At 39.3% G+C, this 26,043-nt stretch overlaps 2 protein-coding genes across 2 annotated transcripts; one reads left to right on the top strand and one right to left on the bottom strand.

The window, feature by feature from the left end:
• Positions 1-176: 176 nt before the first annotated feature.
• On the top strand, positions 177-14,171 carry LOC103441997 (protein root UVB sensitive 6-like). Its single transcript, XM_070826176.1, has 13 exons — positions 177-1,137; positions 1,435-1,533; positions 1,667-1,780; positions 2,508-2,579; positions 2,668-2,778; positions 2,853-2,972; positions 11,860-11,961; positions 12,043-12,115; positions 12,231-12,314; positions 12,429-12,493; positions 12,578-12,679; positions 12,786-12,968; positions 13,645-14,171. The coding sequence occupies exons 1-13, from the start codon at positions 745-747 to the stop codon at positions 13,699-13,701; spliced, it is 1,575 nt and encodes a 524-aa protein (XP_070682277.1). The 5' UTR covers positions 177-744; the 3' UTR covers positions 13,702-14,171.
• A 2,538-nt stretch (positions 14,172-16,709) lies between these two features.
• LOC139197974 (zinc-finger homeodomain protein 3-like) lies at positions 16,710-19,286 on the bottom strand. Its single transcript, XM_070826177.1, has one exon. It carries the CDS (start codon positions 18,181-18,183, stop codon positions 17,101-17,103), a length of 1,083 nt encoding a protein of 360 aa, XP_070682278.1. The 5' UTR covers positions 18,184-19,286; the 3' UTR covers positions 16,710-17,100.
• Positions 19,287-26,043: the final 6,757 nt, after the last annotated feature.

Here is a 26,043-nt window from a genome sequence, read left to right on the forward strand (position 1 = left end):
TGGAGATGGCATAACATGGAGATAAGGGAGGGTAGCAATAGCAATTAGCAACGGAGAGGGACTTGGGGTAGGTCCCGCATAGTTGAGTTTCTGTCATCCAGACACAGAGAGAGGGGAAGGCCCCACCGAAGGCCAAAAGCCAGAAGCCATCTGAGTCAGGGAAATATCAGATATTGGATTCTGAAGAAAATATTAACAACGGTGGAGATGTGCGTAGAATGATGCATAACATATTCTGCATAGGTTATAGCCAACGAGGAGGATTCCGATAACCATTATCCTCAAAAAAACCACCGTTGCCGTTGCCGTTGCAAACTCGATATATATATTCAGACTGGCATAGAAAGAGACAGAGATTGTGTTTGCCACTGAATATTCTCAACAATAATATTATTAATATTATTCCGAAATTTCATCAGTTGCTCCGTTGCGGTGCGTTGCGGTGTGATAAATGACATGTCAAAATCCAGTTGTCGTCGACGTTGATGTTGCTGCAGCTGCTAAGGAAGAGGGTTGTTGTTAGGCCACCTGCCTCTTTTACCTTGCTTTCATTTCATCGATCCTTTCTCGTTACTTCCCAATTGCCAATTGGGATTTGGAATCTTTGGATTTTTGAAATCGTTAATTCCAAGGCGACAACCCAAAGCCAAACACTATATAACCATCCAATCCAATCTCACACTCGATTTCATCACACCGCCATTAATATTAGAGAAAGAAAGAAAGAATCAAGAGGAATGCGAAATGCCTCCGCTCCCGATGAAACTCAAGCAATCTTCTGCTTCCGCTTCTTCTACCAATCAATCCCTCACCACAACCGCCACCAGCGCGCAGGAAGCGCGCCTTCTCGTCCGTGAGACGCTGCGTATCAGTGCCACCCTCGCTTCCTTCGCTCCCTCCCAGTCCCAGGCCCTGCCTTTGGACGCCCAACCCCCCAAGCAGCATCTTCCCCAGCTGCTCCACCACGATCAGGATTTTGTGGGCTCCAGCTTCCGTTTGATTTGCTGCGAGGAGATCGACGGCCGTCGATGGAACTACGTCGCCGAGCCCGATTCCTCCTCCTCCTCCTCTGCAACCACCTTCAAGAAGGGCTCTTTTCGCGCCCTTAGCTTGCACAGCCCTCAACCCCCTCTCGACGTCAGTACTTTTCACTTTAATCACTCTCCCTCTCTCTCTCTCTCTTTCTCTCTCTCTTAATTTGGCTGCTGCATTTTTCTTTCTTTTTATATCTTCTTCTTTTCCAAGCTTTGTTTCATACAATTTCTCAACTTAATTATGGATACCGAACAAGTGTAACCTTTCTGATGAGTTGCTTAATAAGCATTGACATTGTGTGCAATTTATGCATCACTCATAGCCGTTCCAAAATTTGATCACTTTTTCTCTGACTGATGACGACACTTCTGAGTTTTGTGTGTCGGATTTTTGGTGCAGGGGTTGATGTCTTTTGTAAGGTCATATGTTGTCCCAGAAGGTTTCCCTGATAGTGTAATCCCTTCCTATGTCCCCTACATGACATGGAGAGCTCTCAAGGTACATACACTATCATAAAAACTTATTTTCTATTGTCTGTTTATCATCCCTGCTGTAGAAGCTGCTTCAACTTCTTAAAGCCGTTGCCCCTTGGTTGAATCGAATGCCATCAATAACCATATTTTTTTTGTAGCACTTCTTTGGTGGCGCAATGGGTGTTTTTACAACACAAACCCTTTTGAATTCAGTTGGGGTCTCTAGAAATACATCTGCTTCTGGGGCTGTTGCCATCAACTGGATTCTCAAGGTAACAATATTATTTGTCGTTATTGTTCTGGCATTTCTTCATCGCATTGCATGATTTGGATTTCTAAAGCTTTTGACTCTTAAGAAAAATTGTAACATCCCTCTGGGTTTCATTTCTTTTGGTTGCAAAAGCATGTTTTAAAGCACTTTAAGAAAAGTTGACAGTGGCTACTAAGTTTTGTGTTATGCAATGCATTACTTTGCCACATTAGACCAGACCAGGGAGGAGTTCAATTATATCAGTTCCTTTTGTGAGATCTTCATATTCTTGTCCCATTTACAACCTGTTGCCATGAGGTGAAGGACTGTCATAGTTACATTAATTAGTGACTTAGATATCCAATTGAATCTGGCACCACAAATGAGTGCAAAAACCTGCTTACTCTTACTCTTGTGCAGTCATGAATAGAATCTGAATTGTCTCAGATAAGTGTTATACGCTGAACAGTCTGGTAGGCAATGTTTCTTTTGGGTTGTGCCCGATTTCATTGTTGAAGGAATGTTAAAGTATGTTTTTGTAGAGTCAAGCGTACAAATTTGTACTTTTGCTTTTACCCTTTTGAGGCATTTTGACTTTGAACTGTAATTTTGAGTTTAGTTAATGATACCAAAACTTGGAATTGTTTATGTAGAAGTTTACTTTTGTGCCTTGTGCTACAGCTTTTTCTTCTAATGTCGATATGGTATAACAGAATGATTTGAATCTAAACTATTAAATTTCTGTCTAGGATGGTGCTGGGCGTGTTGGAAAAATGCTTTTTGCCCGACAAGGAAAGAAATTTGATTATGATCTAAAACAGGTAAGAAATATTTGCCAACTTCATGGTACTGCACATTTCATAACTCACAATACCTCACTCACCTTTTCTTAATGCTGAGGTGTTATAGTTGCGGTTTGCTGGTGATCTTCTCATGGAATTGGGTGCTGGAATAGAGTTGGCAACTGCAGCTGTCCCTCACCTGTTTCTTCCTTTGGCTTGTGCAGCTAATGTGGCAAAGGTTTGACATTTTCGTATAACTTAAATTATTCCTTGTTAGTTTTACAACCTCTCATCCTCTTTTGTTTTTCATAGAATGTTGGTGCTGTTACATCAACATCAACTCGGACACCAATTTACAAAGCATTTGCAAAAGGAGAAAACATTGGAGATGTGACAGCTAAAGGAGAATGTGTTGGCAATATTGCGGATCTGGTATGCTTGCCCAACTTCTTTTGTAGGATGAATATGTGTTACAGGAATCTGGACATTGTATCACTGAACTATATGAGCACATTGGTGTAGTGGGGGAGAGAGACTCACATATGAAGGGAGGAGTGAGAATATGGAATAATTGTTTGCCCACATCTTACTAGCTTAAGCTTCTTGTAAAAGTAAAATGCAGTTGTCGTTGTTGCAGTTGTCATGTTAGGATTCATATAGCCGACCCCACTTAGTGGGATAAGGCTTCTTCTTGTTGTTGTTGTAGCAGTTGTCACTGTCTCATAACTTTTGGGGTCTACCCCCTAGTGTGATTCATCTTAATTTGGCTTGACCTTTGTGTTGTGTAGCTTTGGTTGTCTTGTGGTTTTTTCCAAGTGGATAACTTATCATTGTTTTTGTGCTTTGTTTTCACTTCTATAACAGTTCTAGTTTTCTTTGCCTATAAACTCTCATTTCATGTAAACGAATAACAACAACAACAACAACAACAACAACAACAAAGCCTTTTCCCACTAAGTGGGGTCGGCTATATGAATCCTAGAACGCCATTGCGCTCGGTTTTGTGTCATGCCCTCCGTTAGATCCAAGTACTCTAAGTCTTTTCTTAGAGTCTCTTCCAAAGTTTTCCTAGGTCTTCCTCTACCCCTTCGGCCCTGAACCTCTGTCCCGTAGTCACATCTTCGAACCGGAGCGTCAGTCGGCCTTCTTTGCACATGTCCAAATCACCAGAGCCGATTTTCTCTCATCTTTCCTACAATTTCGGCTACTCCTACTTTACCTCGGATATCCTCATTCCCAATCTTATCCTTTCTCGTGTGCCCACACATCCCACGAAGCATCCTCATCTCCGCTACACCCATTTTGTGTACGTGTTGATGCTTCACCACCCAACATTCTCTGCCATACAACATCGCTGGCCTTATTGCCGTCCTATAAAATTTTCCCTTGAGCTTCAGTGGCCTACGACGGTCACACAACACGCCGGATGCACTCTTTCCATCCAGCTCGTATTCTATGGTTGAGATCTCCATCTAATTCTCCGTTCTCTTGCAAGATAGATCCTAGGTAACGAAAACGGTCGCTTTTTGTGATCTTCGCTAGATTGCTCCGGTCATTAGTGTGGATAAGTATATAAATGGATAGAGATAGGAAAGCAAACACAAGATGTACGTGGTTCACCCAGATTGGCTACGCCCACGGAATAGAAGAGTTCTCATTAATTGTGAAGGGTTTACACAAGTACATAGGTTCAAGCTCTCATTTAGTGAGTACGAGTGAATGATTTAGTACAAATGACATTAGGAAATATTGTGGGATAATGATCTCGTAATCACGAAACTTCTAAGTATCGGAGTGTGGTGTCGTCTTGACTTGCCTTATCTGTCTCATAGGTAGATGTGGCATCTTCTCTGGAAGTACTCTTCCTCCATCCAGGGGTGGTATCTTTAACTGGTGGAGATGCACAAGGTAATGTATCAATTTCACTTGAAGCTTACTTGTAGTTTCAGGCTTGGTCAAGCGCGATACAAACCATGTAGTAGGAGTCCCCCAAGTCGCCGAGCTAGGGGGTCTGCTGAAAGAGGTGACAGACAAGGTAAGCAATCAGAGCTCCGACTGATTGTTCACCTTCTCCCCATCTTGCAGCAGCATGAAGGATAAAGAGAAGAAAAATGAGAAGAGATGATATGAGATACTTTTGCTTTTGAAGAAGTAACTTTCCACAGGCTTATTCTTGAACTGAGCTGGAGGGTTTTCTGGTTTCCTCCAGAGTATAAGGCCGACTGAAGAATTTGAGGGTCAAAACAAGTCCATCAAATCTAGAGTACGTTCCACCCTGCTGATATGGGATACTTTTGCTTTTGACAGAGTAATGGATGTATCGGCACGTGTGCTGTTACGCTTGTCTCCACATGCTTCCTTGTATCCTTCGCACTTGCCCTATCTGTTCCTCAAGCAGATGCGGAATCTTCCCTGGAAACATAAGATGATGAAGATGAGTACTCGAGAGCAATGCCAGGTAAGTAATCAGGTAAGGGGTTCCAGGCAGTCAGTTCCTGGCTGGAAGCTTGATTCCAAGTACTGACTGATTGCTCTCTTTTTCCTTGTCTTGCAGGTAAAAACAAGGCCAAAAGAAAAAACAGGGAAAAAGCATGATATGGGATACTCTTGCTTTTAACCCTGATGATATGAGATATTCTTGCTCTAGTATAGCTTGTTTGCAGAGGTATTATCGGGGGGAAAGAAAGCTGAATATTTCGAAAGGCTTTGTTGGGAGTGCCCTCTCAGATATGATGAAGGGTTGAGCATTTTTGTAGGTCTGCCTGTCCGTTGGGGATGGAGGTCGACATATATAGGAGTCTCCCTAACAACAAGTAGTAATGCTATTCCTTTACCCTGCTTGGTCATAGCACGGTAGTGGGAGCTGCCAGTTTCACATGTTTTAACTCTGTCAGAGCACTTTGAAAAAGTGGTCTATGGTATCTGGCTCTCGAGATTCGGAGAACGATGCCTCTTCGATTTTTGAGAAAGCAATCATGCTGGGGGTCTGACTCTCGAGATTCGGAGAGCAGTGTCTCTTCGATTTTTGAGGAAGTAATCATGTTGGGAGTCTGGCTCTCGAGATTCGGAAGGCGGTGCCTCTTCGATTTTGGAGCAAGCAATCTTGTTGGGAGTGTTGTCTCGAATGTGAGTAAAGGTTGGACATGTTTGCTAGTCTACCTTGCCACGAAGCACAAAGGTTGACACACAGGGACTTTCCAATTATCCAGCAATGGTACTGTTCCTTTACCCTCTCTTCGATTTTGAGAAAGTAGTCATGTTGGGAGTCTGGCTCTCGAGATTCGGAAGACGGTGCCTCTTCGATTTTGGAGCAAGCAATCTTGTTGGGACTGTTTTCTCGAATGTGAGTAAAGGTTGGGCATGTTTGCTAGTCTACCTTGCCACGAAGCACAGAGGTTGACACACAGGGACTTTCCAATTATCCAGCAGTGGTACTGTTCCTTTACCCTTGTGGGTAATAATATGGTAGCTAGACCTTCAAAATTTATGTGTCTAAACTTTGTTAGTGCTGTTTCTTTGCTATTCTTTTACCTTTCTTGGTCAGAGCGATGTAATGGGAGCTGCAAGCTTCACGTTCTCAACTTTGGTAGAGAACTTTGGCAAAGTGATCTGTGGTACCCATGAGTTATTGTTGCGTGTGGGAAGTGGGTGATTGAACAGTAAGATTCATGTGCTTTCTACTTCACCAGAAGTCTTCGACAAAATGCCCATAATTTCTGCAAAGCTGAGTGTGCGTGTGACAGGTGCTGACAAGGCTAGAAAAGTAGGTGCCTCTTCGATTTCTGAGATCGGCCCTCGTGGTCTCTGAGCAGCCCAGCTTTTGAGAAAGCGAGCGCCTCTTCGATTGATTCGGAGAACGGTGCCTCACCGATTTTTGAGAAAGCAATCATGCTGGGGGTCTGGCTCTCGAGATTCGGGGAGCAGTGTCTCTTCGATTTTTGAGAAAGTAATCATGTTGGGAGAGTGGCTCTCGAGATTCGGAGGGTGGTGCCTCTTCGATTTTGGAGCAAGCAATCTTGTTGGGAGTGTTTTCTCGAATGTGAGTAAAGGTTGGGCATGTTTGCTAGTCTACCTTGCCACGAAGCACAGAGGTTGACACACAGGGACTTTCCAATTATCCAGCAATGGTACTGTTCCTTTACCCGCTCTTCGATTTTTAAGAAAGTAGTCATGTTAGGAGTCTGGCTCTTTAGATTCGGAGGACGGTGCCTCTTCGATTTTGGAGCAAGCAATCTTATTGGGAGTGTTTTCTCGAATGTGAGTAAAGGTTGGGCATGTTTGCTAGTCTACCTTGCCACGAAGCACAGAGGTTGACATACATGGACTTTCCAATTATCCAGCAGTGGTACTGTTCCTTTACCCTTGTGGGTAATAATATGGTAGCTAGACCTTCAAAATTTATGGGTCTAAACTTTGTTAGTGCTGTTTCTTTGCTATTCTTTTACCCTTCTTGGTCAGAGCGATGTAGTGGGAGCTGCAAGCTTCACGTGCTCAACTTTGGCAGAGAACTTTGGCAAAGTTATCTGTGGTACCCATGAGCTATTGTTGCGTGTGGGAAGTGGGTGATTGAACAGTAAGATTCATGTGTTTTCTACTTCCCCAGAAGTCTTTGACAGAATGCCCATAATTTCCGCAAAGCTGAGTGTGCGTGTGACAGGTGCTGACAAGGCTGGAAAAGTAGGTGCCTCTTCGATTTCTGAGATCGGCCCTCGTGGTCTCTAGGGAGCCCAGCTTTTGAGAAAGCGAGCGCCTCTTCGATTTCTGAGATCGGCCTTCGTGGTCTTTAAGCAGCCCAACTTTTGAGAGAGCAAACGGCTCTTCGATTTCTGAGATCAACCCTCGTGATCTCTAAGCAGCCCAACTTTTGAGAAAGCAAACGCCTCTTCGATTTCTGAGCAGGCGCCTCTTTGATTTCTGAAGCTCCGTCGAGTGCAGATTTTTATAGAGGCTGGCATTAAGTTCCAAAGCACACTTGAATCTCCACCAGTAGAAGCTTCATTCTTGCACTTCTAATATCTTGATTTGTCCGACCTCTTCTCTCTTCAACACCTTTGAAAATGTCTGGCCCCTCCGACCGTCGTTTTGACTTGAACCTTGTTGAAGAGGCAGCCCCGCCTTCTCCAGACAACATATGGCGCCCATCCTTCGTCTCCCCAACTGGTCCTCTTACCGTTGGGGATTCCGTGATGAAGAATGATATGACCGCTGCGGTGGTGGCCAGGAACCTTCTCACTCCCAAAGATAACAGACTACTTTCCAAACGGTCTGATGAGTTAGCTGTTAAGGATTCGCTGGCTCTCAGTGTTCAGTGTGCAGGTTCTGTGTCTAATATGGCCCAACGCCTATTTGCTCGAACCCGCCAAGTTGAATCATTGGCGGCTGAAGTGATGAGTCTCAAACAGGAGATTAGAGGGCTCAAGCATGAGAATAAACAGTTGCACCGGCTCGCACATGACTATGCTACAAACATGAAGAGGAAGCTTGACCAGATGAAGGAAACTGATGGTCAGGTTTTACTTGATCATCAGAGATTTGTGGGTTTGTTCCAAAGGCATTTATTGCCTTCGTCTTCTGGGGCTGTACCGCGTAATGAAGCTCCAAATGATCAACCTCTGATGCCTCCTCCTCCTAGGGTTCTGTCCAGTACTGAGGCTCCAAATGATCCCCCTCCGGTGCCTTCTCTTTCTGGGGCTCTACCGACTGCTGAGACTTCTCCTAAGCAACCTTTGTGAAGGCTCCCTCTTGTGTGTTTATTTTGACTCATGTATATGTACATATTTGTAGCTTATCGGGGATATCAATAAATAAGCTTTCCTTCATTTCAACGTATTGTGTTAAATACACCAAAGCCTTCTTCGCTAAGTTCTTTGAATTTTCTTTTGTTGAAGCTTGTATGTTGAAGCTTTCTGAGTGGAGCATGTAGGTTGGGGTAGTGTTCCCTTAATTTCCCGAGTGAGGAAAACTTCTTGGTTGGAGACTTGGAAAATCCAAGTCACTGAGTGGGATCGGCTATATGAATCTTAGAACGCCATTGTGCTCGATCCTGTGTCATGTCCTTCGTTAGATCCAAGTACTCTAAGTCTTTTCTTAGAGTCTCTTCCAAAGTTTTCCTAGGTCTTCCTCTACCCCTTCGGCCCTGAACCTCTGTCCCATAGTCGCATCTTCTAATCGGAGCGTCAGTAGGCCTTCTTTGCACATGTCCAAACCACCGTAACCGATTTTCTCTCATCTTTCCTTCAATTTCGGCTACTCCTACTTTACCCCGGATATCCTCATTCCTAATCTTATGCTTTCTCGTGTGCCCACACATCCAACGAAGCATCCTCATCTCCGCTACACCCATTTTGTGTACGTGTTGATGTTTCACCGCCCAACATTCTGTGCCATACAGCATCGCCGGCCTTATTGCCGTCCTATAAAATTTTCCCTTGAGCTTCAGTGGCATACGGCGGTCACACAACACGCCGGATGCACTCTTCCACTTCATCCATCCAGCTTGTATTCTATGGTTGAGATCTCCATCTAATTCTCCGTTCTTTTGCAAGATAGATCCTAGGTAACGAAAACGGTCGCTCTTTGGTATTTCTTGATCTCCGATCCTCACCCCTAACTCGTTTTGGCCTCCATTTGCACTGAACTTGCACTCCATATATTCTGTCTTTGATCGGCTTAGGCGAAGACCTTTAGATTCCAACACTTCTCTCCAAAGGTTAAGCTTTGCATTTACCCCTTCCTGAGTTTCATCTATCAACACTATATCGTCTGCGAAAAGCATACACCAAGGAATATCATCTTGAATATGTCCTGTTAACTCATCCATTACCAACGCAAAAAGGTAAGGACTTAAGGATGAGCCTTGATGTAATCCTACAGTTATGGGAAAGCTTTCGGTTTGTCCTTCATGAGTTCTTACGGCAGTCTTTGCTCCTTCATACATATCCTTTATAGCTTGGATATATGCTACTCGTACTCCTTTCTTCTCTAAAATCCTCCAAAGAATGTCTCTTAGGACCCTATCATACGCTTTTTCCAAATCTATAAAGACCATGTGTAAATCCTTTTTCCCATCTCTATATCTTTCCATCAATCTTCGTAAGAGATAGATTGCCTCCATGGTTGAGCGCCCTGGCATGAACCCGAATTGGTTGTCCGAAACCCGTGTCTCTTGCCTCAATCTATGCTCAATGACTCTCTCCCAGAGCTTCATTGTATGACTCATTAGCTTAATACCCCTATAGTTCATGCAATTTTGTACGTCGCCCTTATTCTTGTAGATAGGCACCAAAGTGCTCGTTCGCCACTCATTTGGCATCTTCTTCGTTTTCAAAATCCTATTGAAAAGGTCAGTGAGCCATGTTATACCTGTCTCTCCCAAAACTTTCCACACTTCGATTGGTATATCGTCTGGGCCTATTGCTTTTCTATGCTTCATCTTCTTCAAAGCTACAACCACTTCTTCCTTCCGGATTCGACGATAAAAGGAGTAGTTTCTACACTCTTCTGAGTTACTCAACTCCCCTAAAGAAGCACTCCTTTCATGTCCTTCATTGAAAAGATTATGAAAATAACCTCTCCATCTGTCTTTAACCGCGTTCTCTGTAGCAAGAACCTTTCCATCCTTATCCTTGATGCACCTCACTTGGTTTAGGTCCCTTGTCTTCTTTTCCCTTGCTCTAGCTAGTTTATAGATATCCAACTCTCCTTCTTTGGTATCTAGTCGTTTATACATATCGTCGTAAGCCGCTAACTTAGCTTCTCTGACAGCTTTCTTCGCCTCTTGCTTCGCTTTTCTATACCTTTCACCATATTCATCGGTCCTCTCCTTGTATAAGGCTTTACAACATTCCTTCTTAGCCTTCACCTTTGTTTGTACCTCCTCATTCCACCACCAAGATTCCTTTTGGTGTGGGGCAAAGCCCTTGGACTCTCCTAATACCTCTTTTGCTACTTTTCGGATACAACTAGCCATGGAATCCCACATTTGGCTAGCTTCCCCCTCTCTATCCCACACACATTGGGTGATTACCTTCTCTTTGAAAATGGCTTGTTTTTCTTCTTTTAGATTCCACCATCTAGTTCTTGGGCACTTCCAAGTCTTGTTCTTTTGTCTTACTCTTTTGATATGTACATCCATCACCAACAAGCGATGTTGATTAGCCACGCTCTCTCCTGGTATAACTTTGCAATCCTTACAAGTTATACGATCCCCTTTCCTCATTAGAAGAAAATCTATTTGTGTTTTTGACGACCCACTCTTGTAGGTGATCACATGTTCTTCTCTCTTCTTAAAGAAGGTGTTGGCTAAGAAGAGATCATATGCCATTGCAAAATCCAAGATAGCTTCCCCATCCTCGTTTCTCTCCCCAAAACCATGGCCACCATGAAAACCTCCATAGTTGCCTGTCTCCCTGCCCACGTGTCCATTTAAATCTCCTCCTATAAATAACTTCTCCGTCTGAGCAATTCCTTGCACCAAGTCTCCAAGATCTTCCCAAAATTTCTCCTGCGAACTCGTATCCAACCCTACTTGAGGTGCGTACGCACTAATCACATTGATAAGTTCTTGTCCTATTACAATCTTGATTGCCATGATTCTATCTCCTACCCTCTTGATATCTACAACATCTTGTACCAAGGTCTTGTCCACGATGATGCCAACACCGTTTCTCGTTCTATTTGTGCCCGAATACCAAAGTTTAAACCCTGAGTTTTCTAGATCCTTTGCCTTACTACCAACCCACTTAGTTTCTTGTAGGCACATAATATTTATCCTTCTCCTCACCATAACTTCCACTACTTCCATAGATTTTCCCGTTAAGGTTCCTATATTCCACGTTCCTAAACGCATTTTGCTCTCTTGAACTCTACCCTTCTGTCCTAGCTTCTTCACCCTCCCCCGTCTAATAGGATCAAAGTACTTCTTTTGTGTGTCCCGGGTAAAGTTGATAGGAGCATATGCTCCCAAACAACTTTGAGTGGAGTCGTTCGAAAAGAAGTTTCTATGGCCCCCTTGCTCATTTAACACTGCATCCGGGTGCCGATGGAGATACAGCGACCCTTGCTCACTTATCACTGTGCTCGGGCCACACAGCGCGCCACTTACGGGTGACGCCCTAGCTTTAGCGCGATTTTGTTCTGGATTCATTTTCATAAGGATTCGACGTGATCATGGAGTGCCGGCTGTCGACTACCTGACGCCCTATGTAAACGAATAACAGATTTTTATTTTTTTTTAATTAGTCTCTGTGTTCCAATGTGCACTTTTATGCATGAACTTAATCATTTTTTGTTGATGATTGTGAACCTATGCCTTGTGAAGCTGGGAACTGGCCTGAGTATATTGATCTCAAAAAGAAATCCATCTCTGATAAATACATTTGCGCTCCTTTCATGTGGCTATGTTCTCAGCTCCTACCAAGAGGTTCGTGTACAATAGTGAAGATTGATTTAGATTTGCATGCTTCCATGTATCATTTGTTTAATAGAAGTAATTTGTTTCCAGGTTAAATCTGTAGTATTGCACACCTTGAACCGAGCGAGATTCGGTGTGGCAGTAGATGCCTTTCTTAAAACAGGTTAGCATCCATGTTCTACCTTAGAGTTCCCCTCATGGCATCATGCATAATAGTTATCCCGAGTGTTTTTCCAGATATATATTGTAATTATGCTTTCTTTTTCCCCCATTTCTAGGGCGAGTGCCGTCATTGCTGGAAGGAAACTTGAAGGAAAACGTTTTCAATTTTCCCTGGGTGAAAGATGGGCCTATCGTTCTTGGTATGTTTGGGAAGATCTTGTTCTTTGTTTATGAATCATGAACATCAGGTTTTTTGGTTCGCCTTGAGATTTTCTCTTTTATCATTCATTTTTATTTTCTCCACCGAGTGGCAGGACAACGATTTAAAGATGCATTCCAAGAGCCAAGTGTATACCTTGCGATAGAGCCGTTCTTTGAGGTAAGCGCTTTTGAGGAGGGGTTAAGTTTTGACCTATTATCCTAATTTATATTCGTTAATATTTCTTTTCTTGATTGATGACAGAAAGAGAAATATGTTGTGACATATAATCCTTCAAAAGGTAAAGTGTACGCATTGTTCAAAGATCAAGCGAAGTCAGATGACATTCTAAAAGCGGCATATCATGTGAGATATACTGCTTATTTCTATGGTCTTTGGCATTTAGAAGAAGTTTTTTATGTTTTCCTTCATATAAGGGATTGTAGATGTTATATATCACTTTGTTTTACAGGCTCAGGTACTTCTGCATTTCATGCAATTATCATACAACAGTCAGCATCTGTATCAGAAGGACAAGAAAGATGAATTTTTAAACTTCGAGCCCACAGCTAAAGATCTGGAGGCATGCATTGTTGAGTCATGTAACATGGTCTCAACTTCTTATGGGATTTTCAAGAGTAAAGCTAAAGAACAGGTAATTGATTTTCAACATTTTTAACTTTATTATTTTGTCACATTTAGTGGCCAGTTAGGCTGGGTTATAGTAAGCAAATAGATTCCACAATTGTCACAAAACAAAATATGTAAAAGGGAAATGATATCTTTCCAAACAGTAGAACATGTTATATTGTCAAATTACCAATCACTGAATGATAAGGTTGATTCCTTGGCAAATTCATGCTCCAAAATTGTTAGCTTAACAACATAGCTTGCAAATTGTTTGTCACAAGCACTGCCAACTTAGGCATCCTGAGATCTATTCAATGATGCAATGGATGTGGTTCAAATGTTTCTGTTGGCATAATTACATATCCCACCTTGGAGTTGTCTCCAAATGGACTGAATGACTTAGGTGTAATTCATAATTTCTATTTTAAGTGGTTTCTCGGCTCAGGATAGGCTTAATGGAAACAACTGTGTTCTGCCAAGACAATTAGATACTCTAAGCATTATTGTTTTAGGTGTTGCATTAGATACAGAGGATATTGGATTTTGTGTTTGGAAACTACCAAAGTTTTCTACTTTTTTACGATAATACACCACTATTGAGGCTTTTTTCTTTTCTTTTTTCATCCAGATAGTTGCTTGAAAAGATTACAGTGCACATTGTTTGTTTGTTTTAAAGGTGGTAATAATCTATTTTCCTGTAGGGATGGATGATGTCAGAAGCACATCTCAATCCTGGCCGTGCTCGTCTGATTAAGTGATGAATTGGGACAATATACTGGTACTTCCTTTCCCTGCAAGGTTGGCTTTGACATTCGAAGAATGGATGGTTTTATTCCTATTAAAATCATACAAACAGAAGCTTGTAAAGTAGGCAAAAATGGGAATTACCACAATATCAGTGAGGCCGGGGGAACTATTTGCGTCATTATGCCGATCAGGTCTGTGCCAAGATGTGCTTTGTGGAGCAAACTTAGATGAAGATGACATGGCGTGCTGCAGTTTTTGAGTCGTAACTAGATGATGTATTAACGCACAGGTGATGTCCATGTTTTTTTCTTCCTTCTATGTAGAGTCTGGCCTGGGTTTTGCTGTCGTAGGTTTTTTCCGTCTCATCTTCTTCACGTTTGTCAAATATATACTACTGTAGAAACCACGAAATCCTTCTAAATATCAATGAATTTTGCGTTTGCCCATTACTTAAAAGAGTTAAGGGCCACTTTCCTGTTTAGGTAAGCAACCCACTAAATTTGTCTTCAGTTTTATGTTTTGAGTTTTCATATTGTGACATTTCTGTATACATTACTTTCACCCTCGCTCATTCCTCCTTTTTTCAGTATTATGTTACTCTTTCCGTGACAAAAAAATCAAAAACTAAAAACGAAATGAGCATCAAACAATTCCCAAAATTGTGTACAACTCTGGACGCCTGAGCCTCGTTTGGGAGGGTCAGGACATGGCAACTTCAATTGAAACTTGAAATGGATAGTCTCACTTTACAATGGTGGAACTGAATTTAATTGGACTCCACTGTGTCACATACAGTATTCTATTGTATAAAAAGCCTTTTTCCAAATGTGGATTCTATGTCCTGACCCGACAATGGGGCCTTGCTGACCAATTGTAGGAAACAAGCCCATTGCGGTTGGAAATGGCTCACATATACCCCTTGGTTGGGACACTGTGGTCGCAAACCTATCATTCGTTGCCATATATTTTAATTTTTTTTAATAAAATAATATGTATTACGGGTGAGAGGATTTGGATTAAGCCACAAAATAAGTTTGCCATATTAATTTTGTATCAAACTCGACACCCATAAGAGTCGAATATGAACCTCTAACTTGCAAGTGTACAGAAATACTATTAGACAATTTAGATGATAGCGTTGGTGATTATTTTAATTTTCAAACATATCAGATAATTTGATCAAAATCAACGAGATAGAGCTTTACTTTTTGAGTTGAGATATTTCGATGTACCCAGAACACAAGGTGGTTAATCACATGTTAGTGAGATACTTGTATTAAAAAATTAACTACTTAAAAAATAAGACTTTCCTCCACTTATATAATGATATGTGGTGTACCATCCATGTTCCCGGCACAATGAAAAATTTCTCAAGCTTAGACTATAGTTTTAAAACCTTGATAGGGCAGCCAAAATCCACCAGATCATATAGACGAAGTGTTTACACAAAATGTCTTGAGGCCAAAGGATAGCTCTTCTTTGCCCATCTCCCTCTTTCAATCTGTACACTTCTCTCTGTATATTTCCTAGCCTACGAGAGGATGCGGACTAGCTTGCGAACCAGCTCTTGTATTTTTCCTTGCTCGCCCCCATCAGTCTGCATACGAGTCTCAGTTTGATACATTCGAAAGCAATATCATCCCTTTCCATTGCAGCTGCCAACTGCTTTCCGATCTCAATTTCCAACCAAAACTCATATAATCTCAGCTAGCATTTGACTTTGTTGGAGAATAAGATCTCACATCGGTCGTATTAAAAAAATAATACACAATTAATACATGGGATTTTCCACCCTAATATCACCGAGACCTTTAGTGATAAAACTCAACACCTAGTAATAGATGATTAAGTTGAGACAATATTGGCGATGATACGGTATACCACCTATCTTTGTTAATTGGTGATGCTTTCTAATAAAACATGGCCACATGTACAACTAGTCCACATCGGCAAAACTTAAATTTTGACGGTAACACCTCCAACAACACAGTTAGATAACACATGAAGATTACTTTATAATCAGGAAAAAATATTAATAGCATGAGCACGTCACATGCATGATTCATTGATTCATTTAATTAAGGCACGACACAACACTAGAATTCCTTCTACCCGTCGTCAAAAGAGACAAGGCCGATACGAAGGCTAAAATCTTCACAGGAAAAGATTTGATAATTTACTCATTTGAAAGATTGGCTAGCTAAATATAAAATGCTTTAAATATCGTTACTTTTTCTTTAATCACTGAAAGGAAATGATGTACGTGCATGTATATTTATAACTTCTTCTTTTTCTGAAAACAATATTTAAAGCATTTTATAATAAGCTAGCAAATCTTTCAGACGAGTAAATTAGCTTTCTTCACCAAGAAATCGAAGCCATTTTGATTGTGTATGATTAGCATGAGTGTGTAAAATGCACTGCATATTGCATGCGTCAAAAAAGGAGGAAAAAAAGAGCAAAATGCACTTATTACTCTACTCTTTATATAAGACCTATGGTTGCCTTTTTGACTGCATCAATCCTTTTTTTTTTTGTTACAAAGGGTTAAGTTTTTAGCTAATTCCTTCCCCATCAAGCATTATCTCAAGAGAAAAAAATTAAGGAAAAAAAAATTATGTCGACTGAAGTTTGTGCATGTGCGAGAGTCGACACAATATGATATAGCTGGAACATCTATACAATGTTGCACATATTATAATCCTTATTAGTATATATTCACAAATACTATATACATATATATATATATATATATATATATATATATATATATATCTTCTTAAGTTCTTGCAACAGACAACATAGATTTTCTTTTATATATATAACGTAAGGATAGATCCAAAGTTTTGGGAGAACATAACAAAACTCAACACATTTTTTGTCAGCATGTTGAAATACTTTAATTACTTGTAAAAGGGAAGAGTTAATTAATTACTAAGTAGATTGCTAATAGAATTCATAAAATATACTTTATTTTTTGTTTAATTTTTTCTGTAACCTATAGGTACTGGTTATTATATAGTACAAAACTTACACACATATGATATATCACTTGATCAATATAATATTCAATACAAAAATGTAATAGTAAAGGGGGAAAGGACAATGGTAATGCTGAAGCAACCTGCACCTCTAAAGTAGAGATCAGTCTCTCGATCCATTATTTCCATGGTGAAATAATGAAACTACCAACAAAACTGACTGCCCATTGCCAAACCAAGATTTCCCAAACTACATTGCATAACCAAGGATACACCAATGATATTACATATATAATAATAATAACTAAGAAAACCCAGGTAAATTGGAGATGAAAATGGAGAACATGACTGAAGAAAAAAAAGACAGTGTAAATTAAAGATGAGTACTTTAAGGGTAGGGTTAAGCAGAAACTAGCTAAATATTGATGATTAAGGGGCAGGTGGGGAAGGGGGTGGTGGTTTGATCTTGTTGGCTAGATTGTGTTTGTTGTTGTGCATCCAAACCTTGAGAACCCTTCTCTTGACCCCAATCTCTTGGCAGAAGTTTTGGACAAATGAGTCTTCCTGCTTCTGAATCTTCCACCCTACTTTCTCTGCAAAGTTTAACATTTTTTCCTTCTGCTCCTGTGTAAACTTTGTCCTGAACCTTTTCTTTGCTACCTGTCCTACTGGTGGCCTGCTGCCCACTGCACCACCACCACCACCACCACCACCACCACCACCACCACCGTGATGAGGATGATGATGAACTTCCTGCTCATCAGACTGATCTGAAAGGATGGACCCCACCATCCCCATCCCCATGTTGTAGTTAGACATTAGCATCTGGGGTTGGTGGGGGTATTGGAGTGGTGCTAGTAAACTCTTGTGATGTCCTCCTCCTCCTCCTCCTCCATGATTTAATAAGAAATTCCTGCTCCCAATTCCAACCGCCCTGTTGATGGTATGATGGAAATTATGATCCCAAGAGGAGAGCTGCTGCTGCTCACCTTCAACTTCTTTTCTGTGGAAGTTTCTGTGGCAGTTGCAGGCAGAGCAGTTGAGGGCTTCAATGGTACCCTCTTCTCCACTGGGCATGAATTCGCCACAGCCATCCATGGCACTCCCTCCCATGGCTGCTGCATGGTTCTTGAGGCACTCCTTGTACCTCACCCCATTGTGCCCAACTTTCTTATTATTAAAAGTGCTGTAATTGTAGGGCACAACATTTGCATTTGCATTGTTGACATGATGCTCCTCCTCCTCATGAGAATGATCCAGGCTTGTGGGCATGGGAATAGAGCCATTAGTGTTGGGGGGGATTTGATTTTGGGGCACCACTGCTGAGGAGGGATTGTTCTGGGGCACTGGTGCTCTTGCTGCCGCTGATGTAGGGTCATGGGGGCGCTGCTGCTGATGATGATGGATCAAGTGTCCATGCCCACCACTTCCAAAGGAAGTATTTATTAGGATCGGGGTTGGGCTTGGGATTGTGATTGGGATCTCTCCTTGACTTGAAAGATGATCCATCATTAATTAATTAATTAATCTATCCTTTAGCTAGAATAGATGGATGGATCTTTCTCTCTTTTTCCTCTAACTATTATTTTAATGATTTGGGTCTTGTTTGTTTGGTAATTGGAGACCAAAAGAGAAGGAACAAGAGAGAGAGAGAATTGGAGGGTTTGAATATGGGGCCAATATATAATTAATCCTTTTGATTAAAGAACATAGTATAGCAATTAATTAAAAGGGTCTTGATCACTCGAGCCAAATCCACTTTGAATATACATATATCTCCCTAAATATGTATATACCAGTAATAGTACTAGTTTTACTCTATCATTAATTTGAAACAGATAGATAGATAGATAGGCAGAGGGAAGAAGGAGGGAGGGAGGGAGTAAAGGTGGTCACCATGCACTCATCAAAGACTCCCAAGAAGGATGATCAACAAAAAAGAAATTAATCGGTCGAGAAATAGCTATAAAGTAGAGAAGATCATAAAGAAAGAAAGAAAGAAAGAAAGGATGAACTTCCCTTGGAGAATATATCTTGGTGTATAGCTAGTTCATGTTCACGCGCAGTCGCCAACTGCACCTTCCATTTTCCGATTTTCCAGTCACAAAGAAGCTGCAAAAGAAAAACAGTCTTTCTTTGGCTTTTTTTTTTTTTTTTTTTGGGGGGGTGGGGGGAGGAAGCTTAATCAAATGAAAATGGTGAAGTGTAGATTAGTTTATGAACAAACAAGAATAATTGATTATGTTAGCAAGAAAGGGAAGGGAACTGGTGGAGCTAGTGGGTGGTAAAGAAACAAAGCAAGAAATTAGAAGAGATCAGTTGTTTGAGGAAATCACACTCAGAGAGAGGGAGGGAGAGAGAGAGAGGGAGGGAGAGAGAGAGTAGGTATAGCCAAGCTTAGCGGTAGAGAGACCAGAGACTGGTTTTGATGGTGGGTTTAGCTAGTGAAGCACTAAGTATTAATATCAGCTTACATTACATAGTCACTAGTGATGAGTCCTGATGAGGGGCCCAATTAGGAAAGACGAGAGAGAGAGAGAAGTAAAGGCATAGCTTTTTTACATAGGAATACACTGAGCTTTTGGAGAAACCAAACTAGTTGAAACTTGAGATCCAACAACAACAAAAAAAAAAAAAAAAAAAGTGGGGTGCTTGCTTGCTTAAAGCTTTGCTTGCACTATCAGGCAAGTTTACGCCACATACAGCGAAGAGTGCGTGTCAGAGAGTGGAGAGGACAAAGGGAAAGCCAGAATACAATGCCAATTGCCACAGAGAGAGAGAGAGAGAGGGAGAGTGCCAAAAGGAATTAGGCTTATGAAAAGTAATGTTGTCTCAATGGAAAATTAGCAAAATCTCTCCTCTTTTATGATACAGGGAAGTTATTTTTGCACTCTTGTTTCTATTTTACAATCCACACTTTTATTCTAGCATTTTAATCAAATAAATTAATCAAAGAATAAATTAATATAAAAATGCGAAGAAAAAAACAAGAGTTTGAAAATCATTACCGTAGTTTAATATGAGTGCCCTAAACTTTAGGGTAGTGCTCCACTCCCCCATTTTTATTTCTCATACCCTCTCAATTTTCAACTTTATCGAATGAATTGAAGAAAATTAATGACAAAAAATTAATAAGAATGTGGAAGATAAAAATAGGCATGTGAATAACATTATCCAAACTTTATTTGAACTCAAAGAGTTCTTGATGCACCTTCTCCAGCCTTTTTGTCTTCAATTTTCACTTTTAAATTCCACTCTTAATCAAGGGCCTTAGAGTATCTCCATCAAAGAGATACAAATTTGAGATGTAAAAACCATATTTACATCTCAATTTATATTTCTGAAGAGTGTAAATTTTAATTCTATTTTAATGGGGGAGATATGTAAATTTGGGATTCCATTTATTGCTTTCTTTTTTATCGGTGACACTCACTTCCAAAAGATGTAAAAGAATATGTAAACTTACATTTTTATTTACGTCTTCTAGCGAAGATGAATGTTTCGCCTTTTGAGTGTTTTCTAGCCTCCCAAAAATGTACCAATTTCAAGGCATTTGCATCTTTCATTGGACGCGCTCTAATTAATTCGATCCAATTATTACTTTAAATATAGCTTGAAGCCTTGATAAATTAATGACATGAATGATACTAATACATATAAAGATTATGATCGGGGGACACATGTTTTTGACACATATTTAGATACTGACTTTGCAGGGTCCCAGTTGATAATATATTTCAACGATCTGTACCGTCTATATTTTAGCATTATTCATAGATCATTATTGCAAAAAATTACATAAATCCAAAGCCATCAAGACATTCATTTATAGTGATCGAAAATAGATGAATATAGTTCTACAAAGAAACACTAAATTGAATCTAACAATCATATGGTTTCGGATTTAGGTATTTTTTATAGGTGTGATCTTTGAAGTAAGACATAAAAAAAAGACGATTACATTGTTAAAAAATATTATGAAGTGAGCCTCACAAAAACAGATGTAAAAAATATGTGTCCCCACACTTAACTATATATATATATATATATATGCAGGCATGCATGCTACTTTATATATAGTACTGCTACCGCCTCGGCAGGCACTCAGGTCAGCTCCGTGCTACAAATGGGTGTTTAATTATTAAATTGAAGTTTCGTCGCTAACCCTTCGAGGTGAAATTGAATGCCTCATGCTATTCATGTGAACCATTTCATAACAAATTATCTAATTAAATAAAAGAATGATGTGAAGAAAGTTGAGGTTCTACTATAAGAATAAGAGTAGTCTAACTTACTTATAAATACATGCAAGGTTCCTATTGGCATAAGTGTGAAATTCTGTCTCAATACGCCTTACGTGTGGCAAATTTTGAACCAAACATGTAAACAACACAAACGGTGTGATGTGGAGCACGTGTGACCGTTGAGTTTCACACGTGTACAACCTGCTCTAGTATTATAAAGAAAGTTGAGATTCACCATAAAACTAATCGGCAATATGGGGAATAGCCCAACGTATTTATAAGTACAGGCAAAATCTCTCATTCTATGAATACTTGATTCATTCTTAACATAATGATCCTTACACCACTAGAAATTTGAGTTATGTCATGGATTTGCGGGCCACAAATTTTGCCCGAATAGGCACAACTACTGTAGCTACTGTGGCTATTGTTAAGCAAGCCATGTCACACGGTTTGTGACGAAACAGGCACCACCACTGTGGCACTTCCTCAAGAGCCTCAGAGGGATCCTCTCATCTGTTAAAAGGGATCATCTTTGGATCCTTTCCACCTAATCATCCTCATCAAACAATTTAGACCCTTAAAATTTGATGAGAAAAATTAGGTAGAAAGCATCCGAAGATTATCATTTTCCCTCATCTGTGGCATCGGTGATAGAGGACATCACCTTTTATTTAGCATTGGACTAAAAGCTACCTTCACCTTGGCCATTGTAACTAATGAGTCCTTACTTACGGACAAAGCTGCTTAATTTGTATATTTCACCTCCCCTAGTTGTCTGTTTTGTTCAAGATATTGGAAGCATGCATTCCTCTGCAAACAAGTTCACCATGATCATGAAGTCCTGGTAAAATAATATTGTACGATGTGTAAATTTCTTTTCGGATGACATTATATTATTAAATTTAAATTTTATATACCAGTAAACTTTTCATGCAATTTACTCTCCTAATATTCTTGATCACAACTGTCAAGTGGTGTATCATGCGTCAAATAAGGGATCAATCAATACGACAATAATGTCCCCTTGGAAAGCAGAAGACATGACATTGCCATTCAATTCATTATGATACATCACATTCACACGAAGAGAGAGAGAGAGAGAGAGAGAATTCATAATAGTTAAACTATCTAATCCCGTAGTGATAGAGAGACTGTGTGTCAATAGTTCTTCATAATAGTTAAACTATCTAATGTGAGAGAGAGAGACAGAGAGAGAGAGAGTCAATAGTTCTTTTAATAGTTAAACTATGAAACTATCTAATCCAGTAGTGATATGTAGTACCATGAATCTTAGCAATATGATTACTTTATAGTTTTATTTTAATGAATAGTAAAAGTAAGTAATCTGAACTGTAGTATATTTTGTGCTACACTTAAGACTGATTTGGTATTGCTGTGCTTTGAAAAAAAATTGCTTCTGCTGTGCTGTGAGAACAAGCAGCTGTGAAATAAAGCAACATAGTGTTTGGTAAACTTTTTTGTAAAAGTGTTTTTGAAAAAAAAAAATAGTATTATAGTGTTTGATAAACATTTATGTAAAACAGATGTGAAAAAAAGCTGAGTTTTGCAGCTTTGTGTTTTTGACTTTTTTTTCACCCAAAATTGTGAAAAAAAAACTGAAGCTGAATATTTACCAAACATAAAAAGCTCACAACTTTTTTTGATAACCACTTTTTTTTAGAATCACCTCAATACCAAACCAGGGCTTAATATGTGTTTATAAGTTGGTTGAATATTAGCCCATATCTAGTACAGTTTGTCTAAAGTGCCCTCGGGAAATAGCTTTTATCTTTGAGCTCCTTTAAATTTTATATTTTAGTCATTTAATACTACAATTTAATTTGAAATTTTACGTTCGCCTCCCTCAAATACTAAACTTAATATTAAAATTATTGTAGCTAACTTGTTGTATAAGCTTAACTCAAATCTCCCACACCTCAAATATATTGTTGGATAAAAAAAGTATATATTTAGTATTGATAATGAGACTCACTTTTATGAGTAATGCAAGTGATGCCAGATTTGCATACTACATCATTATATTTATGATATGTAACATATAACACTTATAAATAGGATTAGGATCCTAAGACACAAATTTGTGGTTTCCACCTAATTAACTTTTTTTAAGGATCCGAACCATCTATTTTAATTCATCGTTTATTGAACATTCTTGCAAAAAAATTAGATAAATATATATGTGTGTATATATATAGGCAACACCATATTAAATAGGGAACTTTAACGAAAAACCACATTTTTACACTAAAAAGTCAATCCTGGTACTATTCACTTTACCCTTTATTTTGTCCTTATCATTAAAACTCAAAGTTTTCAAGCCCTTTTCATTAGTTTTCCTTATTAAATAACTGCATGATATATGTGGATATTAGCACAGGGCTTCTTGTTCTATTAAGTTTTTCTTTATACAGCAGTCTGGACTCTGGAGGGAGGAATTAATTAACATGCATGTTTATAATATCTGTGAGAACTAAACTTTAGTCAAATCACTTTATTCTTGTATTATCCCTCCTTTATTCCACAATCTACCCACCACATTTAAGGACTTTATCCATCTTTAGTTTTTTGTTTTTATGTTTCTTCTCATCTTGTAATTTTCCCTTACTTTTGTCTTTGTTGCTCTTCTTTCTCCTTTTTGAGTTCTCTCTATTGTTAGAGGCCATTGCTCTGTTATATTTCTTCATTTCTTTCTCCTTTTTAATTCATCATTTTGGGTCATTGCTCTGTTCCTTAGATTTCAATATATTTCTTGAACTCACATTTTCAAAAAAAACTAACTGGGGATGATTATTTTTGCTAATATAGCTAAATTTGTGAACATCGTGTATTTTTTGCATAGGACTATCACTCATATATGTGTGGTAAGTTATAAGCTAAAAGACAGTACCAGTGTAGTAAGTAATGAGCTGTCGGTGCATCTTTCTGAAAATTTTGACACTTGACTTTATAGTTTTATTTGCTTAATACAAAAAAATAAAAAATCTCTCCCTTAATTTTTTTCCATCCGTCAACTAAAGCATGTTAAAAATTTACATTATTTATTAACCGTTTGAAATAAGCCTAAATAAGTAAATGTCACCAAAAAAAAGGGAACTTTAACGAAAAGCACCCGGTATTGTTCATTTTAACGAAAAACCACATTTTTACACTAAAAAGTCAATCCTTGTACTATTCACTTTACCCTTTATTTTGTCCTTATCATTAAAACTCAAAGTTTTCAAGCCATTTTCATTAGTTTTTCTAAAAAAAATCAAGTTTTTGTAAAATAAAAATAAAATAAAATAAAAAATCAGTTTTACTGTACTAGATCGCATAAAGATAATTCTAATGATCACTTTAATTTGGGAAACGAGGACTAAATCTTTTTGGTATGATTAAAGCAAATTATTCTTTGTCAACTTAGATTGGATGTTATATCCCACATGCATGCTTTAATAATAATAATAAATAATAATAATCAACGAGCTCAACTGTCCCTCACATTTTATACTTTCTAAGATACCAGCTGCTTTTTGCTAATAATCTCAACACCTGCTATTTCGAGATGTACATGCCTTTTGTCTTTGGAAACCAAATCTTCCTTTAGGAGGCTAATCATATTCGTCTTACCAATCAAATTGCGTAGTTTGCTTCCCTTTTGATCTCCCTTTCGGTTTTCCTCTAAGGCATGCATGTTTCTCATCAACAATAACCTGATAAATTCAACAAAGGTCGCTTTTTGTCATACATGCATGCATGATCCTCGAGTGATGCCAACTTACAGAATATAGGCCAAATGTAATCCAAGTAAATATTTGGTAAAGTTGGCAACCGGGTTGTGCCTTGTCGACGTTGTAATTACACGACCCGTTAGAGCATATCTAATGGGAGGCTTATGGCCCAAGTAAATTGATTTGAAGTTGAAAAAACAATTACTAACGTAACAAAATTTGCCTAATTAAATTAAAGCTTAGGCACCTTGTAAGGCCAAATTAGATCCAGCCCAAGCCTTAAATAGTGTGAGACCTACTTAACATTTAGAACCCTATCCTATAATCCTGAATAATAAAAAAGGCAATATCATCTTGAAGGGCTAGATTTTGCCTATAGTCTCCAAACCTTGCCCAACACATTAGATACGCTCTTAATACATACGTAGATAATACAAAAGACTCTTTAAAACATCATGTTTCATCCGTTAAGAGTTATAATTATTGTAACTAGCAGTCATACTCATGCTATATATGCATGCACATGGGAGAAAAAAGTTGAAAAAAATTGGAAGAGATAAAAGTTGGAGAAAATATGAACCCACTTTAACATATTTTAATATTTTAAAATACGTAAACTTATGAATTTATCTTTATTATAAATGTAAATGTTTATTGCAACTAATGATCATCAGATTTTTTGGACTTTCCATCCCCGTATTTTTTGTGTCTGCAATTAGTTCAATCTTTCTTACCAACCCAGTTAAGGGTAGCTTTGTCATTGAGATGAGTGCAAAGCTGACCAGTGTGACCACCACCACCGGCAGTAATGCAGGTAAAATGATGGTATCATGCTTGCTAACCTGACACTCATGCATGCACACACCTTTTCTTGCGTCTTTTTCTCGATCTCCCCCTTCTTTCTTTTTAAAAGCAACTCCACCCATGGAGCCCTCCTCTCTGGTAATCCACTATTCAATCCACCATCTTGAACAGTAACTGTCTTAAATAAATAGTAACTACCATTAATGAACAGTAATTGTCATTTACATCTTCACCTTTGGAACCCTTCCCCCTGGCAATAAGCAATTAAAATAATAGTTTTTTTGTTTGTTTAAATAATAAAAAATTGCAAAAGCTCCGGTCCCCCCTCTCTCTCTCTGACACAAAAAAAATAAAAAATTGCAAAGCCCTCGGGCCACAGGCCCGTCGACTCCCCACCCCCCCTTCGCTCAGGCTCCCACCGTCGCTCGGCCTCCACACGGCTGGACCTCTCTCCACCGGGCCTCCGGCCCCTTCTTCTCCACTGTCCCCCGAGCAACCCACATGGGTGGAGTTGCTCTAAGAGTGTGAGGGTGGGACTGGGACTGGGACTAGGACTGGGATCGTCATCTTATTAGAGACTTTGGATGCGA

This window comes from Malus domestica, chromosome 08 (assembly GCF_042453785.1).
Source record: "Malus domestica chromosome 08, GDT2T_hap1".
NCBI lineage: Eukaryota > Viridiplantae > Streptophyta > Magnoliopsida > Rosales > Rosaceae > Malus > Malus domestica.

What these genes read in the sequence shown, in the direction of transcription:
- LOC103441997 (XM_070826176.1), top strand. Translation starts at nt 745, where the DNA reads ATGCCTCCGCTCCCGATGAAACTCAAGCAATCTTCTGCTTCCGCTTCT. An exon ending in TTGGCAATATTGCGGATCTG is followed by an intron (nt 2,973 to 11,859) that starts GTATGCTTGCCC and finishes TGCCTTGTGAAG; the next exon opens with CTGGGAACTGGCCTGAGTAT. An exon ending in CGATAGAGCCGTTCTTTGAG is followed by an intron (nt 12,494 to 12,577) that starts GTAAGCGCTTTT and finishes GATTGATGACAG; the next exon opens with AAAGAGAAATATGTTGTGAC.
- LOC139197974 (XM_070826177.1), bottom strand. Translation starts at nt 18,183, where the DNA reads ATGATGGATCATCTTTCAAGTCAAGGAGAGATCCCAATCACAATCCCA.